Here is an 11,470-nt window from a genome sequence, read left to right as displayed (position 1 = left end):
AGTCACAAAAGCTTCAAATCGAAATTTAAAAAGTATCGTCATTGCAAATGTCGTGGTTTTGCCCTCGTCAGTATTAGTAGTGACGTTACAAGCCATGAGGTCACATGACCACCACCTCACCTGGAAGGTCTTGGCCTGGGGGCCACAGGGGTGGAATTATCCTTGAGTGCTGTCGTTTTTATGGGGAAGCCTTTTTCACATTGTTTCAGTTATTGTTCCCCCACGTCACAGAGACAAGTCAAGAGATATGGCAGTAGATGCCTCAGACGTTGCTTGCAAAGTCGAAGAACTTGCCCGGGGGAGAAAACAACAACGCATGAAGAGTAACAGCTGAGACCAGGTTTTCCAGGACACACTTGTGATTTAATTTTTTTAAAAACTCGGGCCACGGGAACAAAATATAAAACTCGCAGGATCGCACGAGCCAACGGAGACGAGACAAACTTTTTGCGACCCAGTAGCCCCACACAGAGCCAAACGCAGACGACTCAACGTTAAGGGGTAACAACGTCGCAGACGGCCAAGAAATTCTCAAAAGCGTCGTCCCCGCGGATCGCTTACAACAACATTGCCCCCGTAATTTTTTTGGAGCAAGAGGACGCGTTTTTTGTCCTCGGGCACAATGACATTTACCTCTCACCACTCGTCAGCTTGTCCGAAACGGAGCGAAAAGTTGCAATTGTGGTTACCCCCCCCCCCACCCCCCGTCGTCTTTCACAGCCCACAAATCAACGACTTTCTTCTCACACCCGCCCAGCCCAACGCGGCTCTTTATATAAACAACAAGCAGGATTCTCTCCCTCCGCTGCATCCTTACGGCCGTGGAGGCCTCATGCCAGGCGGGGGCCCTGCAACAGAGAGAACGACGGGCACCACGTGCACAGTCAGCGGAGCGAGGCTCAGGGCCGCTCTCCTCACGCACACACAACAACATGTGGAAGAAAAAAATTAACCCGTAAAAACAAAGTTTTTCACTATAAATCCTTTATATGCGTGGCGGCTAGAGTCCTCTCTTCCTCTGGCTTGAGATGGCTGCCACCTATGGGTCAGATGATTGCCTGCTACCATTAAGCAATTGGTAATTAAATATAAAAAACATTTTCCTAAAAAGTGTAAAGTTATGGAAAAATTTTTTCACGAAAATAAATTGTCCCGCAAAACGAGTCTGCGTGCAAAATGTCAGCTCAATTGGATCACGGGAAGTGGGGTAAAAAACGACCGAAAGATTTGCACGGTTGTAAGCGCGCAAGCAAGCAAGCGAACTTAATATAAAGGATTTAAAAAAACATCCAGTCGACTTCCAGGCCACAGTATTTCAGAATATGTGGTTGTCAAGCAGATGCCGAAATGTATTAACACGCTACTGCTATTGGTCGCAGTCAAATATTGCCTTGTAAGCTTTTAAACATAGTACGATGGCTTTCCGTAGACTCCCATATGTTGTTATATCTGTGTGCCTCGATCACACGAATGTGACCACCCCCTACCAGTCTAACGGGAACAGTCGCTTATATCAGAACTGTGCTTGGACGAAAACAAGGCACATGATAGAGGAGGTTCCAAGTAAGGGGCCATCCATGTAGTACTTACGCATGGAGGGGGTTACCCAAATGCGTACGCTTGCGTATGGGGGGGGGGGGTCTACTGACAATGTACGCATAGGAAACGGGGGGGGGGGTGGAACCTGGATAATGTCTCCATTGGCCTTCAAATGAGTTAGTTCGGTGGTGGACTATATGTTTGCTTAAACACGTTAATGTTATTAATCCTTGATCGTTTCTGCATGGATTAAATATCAGCCGTTCTATAGGATTCGGGCAGGGAGGGGGCGTGCGTCACGCGTACGTACAGGGAGGGGGTCAAGTTGACAAGATTTTTGCGTACGTACAAAATGGATGGCCCCTAAAGGCTTTTCACATAACAGAGGCCATCAAGAGAACGGTGCGCCTCTCCCCGTCCACCCCGTGTGCTGCTAAAGGACCATTTGCCCAAGACTGTCACCTGTATTTTTATTTTCTAAGGCCGGTGTTATTGACCAATGTGCCGAGTCGCTGCGAGTCGCGCTCGTAACATCGCCGACATTGCAGCGTCACCAAATAGTTTGTGCTCGGACAACGGTGTGCTAAAATCAACCTTGTGTGTATATATATAGACAATTCGGTTTTAGGCAAATCGCCCTTGTTGTGTGTGCTCTTCACTCGGACTGGCACAGTCCAAAATATCAGCTCTTTAAAATACACAAGCTTAGAACGTGAAGTCATATACACCGTACAAAGGCATATTTTCACGAGGAAAATTCTGCCGGGCACTGGCCGCGTGTGCAAGGCATGGAAAACTCACCTCTCATGCCGGGCGGCGGGGGTCTCATTCCCGGGGGCATCATTCCCATGGGGCCCCGGCCGGGAGGCATACCCATTGGAGGGCCCATGGGTGGACGCATGCCCATCGGGGGGCCCATCATCCCTGGGCACACGTGCAGACAAGCCACGACAGGAACTGCTGGTTAGCAACGTGGGAAATAATCCCCCCTCCCACCACTAACGGGGGCAGAGTCACAAAATAATTTAACTGATGCGCTCGCATAAACAGGTCAGAAGTGAAACACTCGTTCGACGAATGTTGCACAGATTACTCGGCAATTTGTTAATACGAGAACGGAAAAACTAATTTCACCGATTTAATAAAAATATTGATTTGAAGAGTTTTTTTTCCCAGCAATTTCTGCCGCGTCCCGTCGACTCGAACATTTTAAACAATGTCACATTTACAAGTGGCTGGCAGCTTGGTTCTCAGGGTAAAAAGAGGTCCTCACAGAGATCGGATAATACATGCTAAACTTAGGTCATCATTGAACTGGCTGCCGCCTATCAACGTCCAAATTTATCCGAAAGATTAAGAGAATTTAAAATTAACTCTCACTTTACGTAAATGCATTGTTGCCAAGCACTGCCTTGTTTGCAGTCTTGTATGTACGCAGCCAATCGTTCTATTACCAACCTCAAAGTCAAATGAGCACATCACTTTCACGAATCACCATTCTCACCAGGCGCGAGATCCAACGCGTGAAACAAAGAGCTCAACAATCGGTACAAAAACCGCCGATGCGTCGCTACACCGCTGGTCGGGAACCGGGCGTTTTATCTTCCACCGCCGTTACTCACCCATTGGGGGACCTCCACGCCCCATGGGCATGGGGCCTCCGCGCCCGCCAGGAGGTGGCGGGCCCGGGTACTGCTGTGGCGATCCGCTGATGGTGGGGCCCAGAATTCCGCGGCCCTGCGGGGTCATCACCTGGCACGCGCGCAACACGACGCATCGTCACAAAACACGTCGCGGGCGAGCCCTCGGCAAAAATAAGTTTACAGCAGAGGTCGCAATCGGATACCCGATACCCGGCTACCCGTACCCGGCCGGGTAGCCGTTTGCGACCCTGGTGCGGCCGGGTACGGGTAGGCCGTGAGTCACTGGTGAGTAACCGTTTGTCACTCATTTCCCAACATCTTGTCTCTTCTCACAATTCAAGTTCCTAGAATCAACCCACCCGTGCCTGAAACATGGCTTCATCCCAGAGGTCGCAATCGGGTACGGGTAGCCGGGTATCGGGTACCCGTTTGCGACCCTGGTGCGGCCGGGTACGGGTAAGGAATCGAAAGAACCAAGAAGATGAATCAAAACCCATTTGCGACCTCTGGAATACAGGTAACCAACGCAAATAAATAGGGGCAGCTTCCGGGAAACGATGCTTCGATAAGATTTTAGTGTGCATTGCCGGGGCAAGTCCACCGACTTGTGATGCACGTTTCACTTTGAAAGATGCGGGTGATTGTGCGGCTAATGAGGAAGTGGCACTTTGCTCAGCCACTTCCTAGCACAAGCAGGTCGGATGTTAAATACTCGTTCTACGAATGTTGCAAAGATTACTCGGCAATTTGTTAGGTGAACGACAAAACCGAATTTCACCAAGAACACCGATTTCATAAAAATATTGATTTTAAGTTATTTTTCCATTCATTTCTGCTGCGGCCCACTGACAAAACATTTTAAACAATGTCACACATTCCCAAGTGGCTGGCAGCTTGGTTCTCAGGGTAAAAAGAGGTCCTCACAGAAATCGGATAATACATGCTAAACTTAGGTCATCATTGAACCAGCTGCCGCCCATCAACGTCCAAATTCATCCGAAACAGAGAATTTTAAACTAACTCTCACTTTACATAAATGCATTGTTGCCAAGCACTGCCTTGTTTGTACGCAGCAATTCCTTTTGCACCGTATGCAGCCAACCGTGCTATTGGCAACCTTAGTGAAATGAGCACATCACTTTCACGAATCACCATTCTCACAGGCGCAAGATCCGACGTGTGTGTGACGGACAATGTAAGGGACATAGGCGGTGTGACGGCAAACACCACGCGGCCGTTTACCTGCTGGGAAGGGCCTCCGACGCCACGCACCGGCCCGGCCAGGCCGGCGGGGGCCTGTGCCACGGGGGCACCAGCGGGGACGCCGCGCCCGGCCGCACGGCCCATGCCCGGCCCTCCCATCGCCCCGGGCACCGGTACGCGCGCGATGCCAGACTGCACACGCGGAACAACGCAGGAGGGGGGTACACAGGTCAACGCTGTGGCACACACACACCCACAACATCATCGTCGTCGTCGACTGTGACAATTACCAGGGTAAAGTGGACTATACAGTCAACTCGAGATTGTCTGGGGAAATGGGTGGCCTGAACCAAACAAAAAACACAGAATACAAAACAAATGTAAGTTGAATGAAAAAGGAAACATACATTAGGCAATAGAAGTCAGCGTTTTGTACCTTCGTAGAATAGGGTTATTTCTAGATGTGAAGTTTTCGTGACTGCAATGATTCTTTCGGTAAAGGCGTTTTCGCTGTGGTGGTTCCCACCTGATGAAGGACGCTTGTGTTGCGCCCGAAACGTCGCGATTTAATTTAGTCGTTTTCATTTTTTATTACATTTTATTATTTTCACCTACGTGACTTTCCCGAAAGAACCAAAGAGTATGAATAGGGTTATTGTAAGGTCAGAGAACAGGGATTCTATAGTTTTTCTGTAACGAGACACCACTACTGATGGTGGATGAGAGGTGCTTTTACAGTCCCTGCCCATTAAGACAGCCCTACGATTTAAATTGATCACAGACCACTTAATTTAATAGCTCAAAAATCCTTTATGCGTGGCGGCTAGAGTCCTCTGGCTTGAGATGGCTGCCACCTATGGGTCAGATGATTACATTGCACCATTAAGCAATTGGTAATTAAATATAATATTTTTGTCCTAAAAAGTGTAAAATTTAGAAAAAAAATTTCACGAACATTAATTGTCACGCACAACGAGTCTGTGTGGAAAATGTCAGCTCGATTGGATCACGGGAAGTGGGTTAAAAAACGACCGAAAGGTTTGCACGGTCGTAAGCAAGCAAGCGAACTTAATATAAAGGATTTAAAAATCACATTTATTATTGTTTGTTGAAATGTGCAAAGTAGGGTCCCCTTTGAGAACCAACTCACATCTTTAGGTGGAGGCCCCTCCACCGTCATGGAGACCAGAGACTCTCCACGGAGCAGCACCAGACCCAGCACACGCTTCTCCTCACGCTCCCCAGCCTTGGAGTTCTTGGGCCTAGAAGCGGCGTGTCAGGACGAGCAAGCTCAGCAAACGCGACCGACCCCGACCACTTGGCACCCCAACCATCCCCAAACTCGGACAATGAAATTAGATGGGGGAAGGGGAGAGCGGAAAAAAATCCCAACTCAATATGGTTTGCGGCATCATTTATGCACGGGCGCAGACTTTTACTACCAAACGATTTGACGTTAAAAAACGTATGTTTTTGGTGTTGTCTCAAGGTCCTCAGAGTAATCCTGCTTTGTACACAATGTTTCAACACGGAGCTTTTAGCCAAGGTCAATCATCACTGGACCTGAAACAACACTGGCATGCAAAGGGTGACTAAGAAAATCGTTGCACGTAAAGCAAGATTCTCAAGGCAAGCAGGCAAGTAACACTCACTCCCCCTCCTGGGGGACTTGCTTAATTGCTACGATTTAATAATAGATTTCTCCCCTCTATTCAATATCAACTCGCAATCAAAATTAAGAGACTGCTCTCCTCTGCTGCCCCTATTCCCTTCACCCATCCATTTGTGCCGTGGACTCTTACCAATTATTTTTAATATCATTTGCATCTGACGAGCCAAATTATTCTCCGTTCCTGCCAGGGCCTCTGCGCTGTTCGTTGCGTGCCGTTGCCCGTCTATGTGTGCTCCGCAACCGGGACAGACTTGTACGTGCGCTCGTAGCGAGTGTAACACACCAGTGATATTTGACACCGAGTGCTATGGGATCACAGAAGCCAGTCAAAGCCACAACCAGTAAATGTTTTAAAAGACGACGGATAAAAGCAAAGTTAAAATTTGGAAAGAGCCCTTCCAGAGGTCATTAGACATGCAACTGGGCATGCCTGGACAGGCCCACACAGGCAACTGGGTATGCCTGGGACGGTGACCAGTCAGTCGTTGTCCAATCGCACAAGCAGGATGAACCAGACAAGTTAATAATTGTGAAGGACCAGCTGGGATTCCTCGTTTCAACTCTTGATGCGTTTCCGCTGTCAAGCGTAGGGAATGCTTGGGGAAAGAGAAGAATGCCCACCACTGTGCCCAACCCAGAACTCCACATCTGGGATGACGAACCCAGTCCACCCACAAGGGGATATGAAATCCCAAACTTATAAGACGAGCACTACGCCATCAGACAAGCAACTCGTCATTTAAAGTGGATTACGTTCTATGATACACGCATCACCTTCGTGGCAGTAAGAATAGATTAAATGACTCCGTGTTTGTGCCCAGTGCAGCCACCGATTGATAAAGACCTCCAAGCCATCGTCAATTCATGGTTCCGCCAGAGAAACCACCGAGTTTCTTGCACCAACGCCAATTGTCGCTTCAACATCCACCACAGCTGCCACTCCCAGTAATGTGTCTCGCCCAAGGGCTAACAAGGACTGCCCAAGCCAACTTAAATACATTTTAAAAAACCGTAAACAAAATATTTTCTTCAATCGAAACACTCCCACCCACCAACTCGTGACAATTTTCAAGAACCGCAAGGAGGCAAGAGTTGTCACATGCCTATTGGCCAACCACAGCCGCCTGCAGCCAAGACTACGGTGGACGGCTGCTTGCGTTGTGGCCGAAACGTCGTGAGAATTATTTTATTATGTTTTATTTTTATTATTTTATTACTTCCCTTCCACGTGACTTTACCGAAAGAATCAAGAAGAAGAAGACTACGGTGGGCGAGAAAATACAACCAGACAACAACGCGGCGAGTCTCACACCTTATCTTTCTGAACTCGTCACAGTCGCACAGGATGAGGTTCATGTGTTTGTCGAACGCCTTGAAAGTGCCGATGAAGATGCGCCCGTCCTGCAGGGTGCAGCGCATCCTGTAGTCGATGTGCTGCAGCATCTTGCTGCTGCGTCCCACCGTCTTAAGAGGGGCCAGGCACAAACAGAACGAGCAAGGCGCACGGTGTTAACAGTAAACACGCGTGGATAACGAAACGCTTTCAACTAAATCCAGCCAAACACACCCCGTCGTTCGTGCACCGTCCATCTTCATAAACATCCGTCTGCGTTAATGACCACAAGAACACAATGATAGTACTGGGTCCGACAACGTGCACTTGTACGCGTACGGCCCTTCTGTCAATTCACTGATGGATGAAAAGCCTCCACACAGTACAGGGTACAAATGGGGATTCGCTCCACTGCCCTCTGCTGCTCACAACCTAACCCTGCAGCAGCACACGTTTAAACAAAAATGTATAAATTTCGATTTAAAGCTTTCGTGACTGCAGGGATTCATCTTCTTGGTTCTTTCGGTAAAGTCACGTAGAAGGGAAATAATAAAATTAAAACATAATAAAATACAATTCTCACGACGTTTCGGCCACAACGCATGCAGCCGTCCTCAGGTGAAGAACTGTTCTTCAGCTGAGGACGGCTGCTTGCGTTGAAGAACTGTTCTTCACCCGAGGACGGCTGCTTGCGTTGTGGCCGAAACGTCGTGAGAATTATTTTATTATGTTTAATTTGTATTATTTCCCTTCTACGTGACTTTACCGAAAGAACCAAGAAGAAAAAAATGTATGTATGCATGCACTATGCAAGCGCAGTCACATTGTTGTTAGCTTCCGCGATCCATTATTTGGCCATATTCCTCTGGACCGCTGTTACACAAAAAAAACTAACGCGGATTTAATGCAACGTCGCACATCTGCGAGTGGCTTGGCCAGCATGGTTCTCAGGTTAACCTTACAAGTCGTCACCGTGATCGGATAATACATGCCAAATTTAAGTCATCATTGAACCAGCTGCCGCCCTGTGCTCCAATGAAGGTGGCATTAGCAAGCAACGCGCCTATAAATCAAATGTAGATAACAGAATAACAATAGGTTTGACCCTTTATGGCAATAAAACTGGTGTTAAGACGTTCAAACGGCAAATAGAAACCATTTGCAAGGAATCACGTCTGCATTAACCACACGCAACTTGTGTTGAACATGTGAACAAACATGCTCTGATAATTATCGATACAATGTCTTTGAAACTGATTGGCCTTCTTTATGATCTGGTATCACCAGTGTCAGACCAAAGAACACCACAAGGCGAACAACACAAATACAATCAATACACGTGTCACATGTTCGGGGTGAGCAGCTACAAAACAGGCCTTTTTTCCAGTATCAAAGTATGAAAATCAGTTTAAAAGACGATGCATATATTATCAGTGCATGCTTCTATTTGGCGTTTGACCATCTTAACACCTGTTTTATTTCCAGAAAGGGTAAAGACCTATTCTTATTTTTTCATATTTTGATACTGGCAAAAAGGTACATTTTTTACATAATAGTTTCGCCTTTTTTACAGAATAGTTTTCGAGAACATTGGTAAAAGTCAAAGACTGTACACGATATCGTAATCAATCGACATGGGTTTTCACCTCGTCTCTGGCACTAATCAACGCGGTACACATAACCACGCCGTATTCCGATAGCTTCCTATGCTCTCCCACACTACTACATCGCCTGATCGTAGCGAAGCAGGATTTTTTTTATTGAGCCTCCATAACGCTCCGATGGGTAACCCAACGCCGTTTTAGGCCACGTCGTTTAAATTGCTGGGGGGGGGGGTAGCAACACCAATTATTCGTTGCATCTTTTTGCTTCACCATCCCTCGTGGTGGTGGCGGTGAGGATTTAGCAGTGAATTGACAAAGGCGGCAGCGGCAGGCGTTGTTCTAAACGAGCTCGGAGATTTTTTTAACAAAAAAAATCGGAGAAAATTGGCGCCATCACGCGCTTTGTACAAGTGCCATCGCCCGCAACGTTCCAACACCATTTTACGACGCCCAGTTCTTCATCGACGACGTTAAAGAGGTAGCGTTCAAGTGCTAAACCCTGTCCGAATTTATCGATTCAAATAAAACTTTCAACACAACGGTGCCCTCATTCATTGGGGAGGCATCGCTTAAAAAGCCTGAATTAGGCCCAAGCAATACGAGCCAACGAAAGTTTAAACAAAAAACCCCGCGGTTTTAAAAATGCCAAAGGTATAAAACCTCCGCAACGCGTAGACGCAAGTTGTTTAAAATCTTTGAACATCTTAAAAAAATGGAGAAAGCGCGCGACACGGATCACCGCATCATTTAAAGTCGCGGCCGCATTCGCTAAGCCCGGGACGTTAGGCCTAGCTTCGTGCTATCATCGCCTTCTGTGCGGCGGGGAGAGGCGCGGCAAATCGACGGCGCGAAATAACAGCGCCGAACGGCAGCGCACAACGGCGGCGATGCGAAGAGCCGCCTCTCACCATGGTGGCGGTGCGGATGGCGCCCCGCGAGCGCGGATTCTTCCTCGATGAGAGTCGCGGGCGAATGAGGCAAAGCCCGGGCAGGGGACGCGCCTCTAATGGCGCCGGCTCTTCGCTGTTGCCCCCGGGCAGCCGCGCGCAGGATTGTGGGAGGAGGGCGGGAACTTAATTGGTTCCCGGAGGTTTGACGTCACGCACTGCATGACGTCATGTTAGCGGTACAGCTTTAGCGAAAGAACCAAGAATATGGGGATATTTTGATTTAAAGCTTTCGTGACTGCAGGGATTCATATTCTTGGTTCTTTCGGTAAAGTCACGTAGAAGGGAAATAATAAAATAATAAAAATATAAAACAATAAAAAATATGGGTACAGCTTTTTTTGGTTAACTGCGTTTTGACTCTTGCGACAAATGCATTTATGGATATCATATTCTTCTGTCCGTGGGAAAGGCGAGGGAGAAATGCTTTTTTTCCTGAAGACGACCACTTGTGTTGCAATCTAAACGTCGTAATTTTTTGTTTGTTATTTTTAGTCTTTGAACCTATCTATTTACGTGACTTTACCGAAAGACCCAAGAATATGAATTCCTGCAGTCACGAAAGCTTTAAGTCAAGATTTATGGATATCGTCTCGGCTCTTGTGACGCGTCACGCTGTATTCATTTTTTTAGTGGATGTAACTGTATTTGATTTCTGTTATTACAAAAAATTACCAGTTTTTTTAAGTTAATAATTTTCAGAAACAATCAAAGCCCATGATTAATTTATAATGTTTTGAATGGATTAATTTTCAATGTAAAATTGTTATTTTTTAATTTTCTATCTCCGTGACTTTACCGAAAGAACCAAAGAATAAGTCCAGTCCAGTAGCGCCATCCCGTGGCGAGCCAGGGGTATGGGCACCAATCCGCGTGTGATCCACCAACGCTCGCTGCTGCTGCTGCCGCCTCAACGTTTCGGGAAAAGACCCTTCTTCATATCACGTACTAATCTCCGCCAACCAATCAGCGATTTCCTTTCAAACGTACGCAGATCTTTAGCGCCAATCAGCGTCGTCGGTTCATCGTCGTTGCCCCCCCTCTCCCCCCACCCCCCTCATGTCGACCTATCAACCAATCGGCAAGCGCCTTTCATTGCCGATGTGCCTCTCCACGTTCAACCAATGGGGTGGCGCCGCCTTTCGATAATCGCCGATTTGGTGGGGTGGGGTGGTTGCGGGTGGTGGGGTTGGCGGAGATTGGTGGGGGGGATTGGGAGGATTGGTGGGGGGGTCGGGGGGATTGTTGGGGTTGGGGGGTTAGGGAGGGGGATGGTGGGGGGTTGTGGAGGGTGGGGGGGGTTGGTGGGGGGTGGTTGGTGGGGGGGGTTGGTGGGGTTGGTGGGGTTGGTGGGGGTGGTTAGTGGGGGGTTAGGGAGGGGCTTGGTGGGGGTGGGGGGGTTGGTGGGGGTTGGTGGGGGGTTAGGGAGGGGCTTGGTGGGGGAGTCGGTGGGGGTTGGTGGGGGTGGTTAGTGGGGGGTTAGGGAGGGGCTTGTTGGGGGTGGGGGTTGGTGGGGGTGGTTGGTGGCG

At 48.2% G+C, this 11,470-nt stretch overlaps 1 protein-coding gene across 1 annotated transcript; it reads right to left on the bottom strand.

Annotated features, from left to right (window-relative positions):
- Positions 1–341: 341 nt before the first annotated feature.
- Positions 342–10,080, bottom strand: SNRPB (small nuclear ribonucleoprotein polypeptides B and B1). Its single transcript, XM_078619526.1, has 7 exons — positions 9,903–10,080; positions 7,370–7,521; positions 5,536–5,647; positions 4,425–4,577; positions 3,162–3,291; positions 2,341–2,463; positions 342–848 (listed from the first exon to the last, which is right to left on the bottom strand). Exons 1-7 carry the CDS (start codon positions 9,903–9,905, stop codon positions 814–816), a joined length of 708 nt encoding a protein of 235 aa, XP_078475652.1. The 5' UTR covers positions 9,906–10,080; the 3' UTR covers positions 342–813.
- Positions 10,081–11,470: the final 1,390 nt, after the last annotated feature.

The sequence above is a fragment of the Lampetra planeri genome, chromosome 63 (assembly GCF_965212315.1).
Source record: "Lampetra planeri chromosome 63, kcLamPlan1.2.h2, whole genome shotgun sequence".
In the NCBI taxonomy this organism is placed as follows: domain Eukaryota; kingdom Metazoa; phylum Chordata; class Hyperoartia; order Petromyzontiformes; family Petromyzontidae; genus Lampetra; species Lampetra planeri.
Note: the sequence above shows the minus strand (reverse complement) of the source record. Positions and strands in the feature narration are given on the sequence as shown.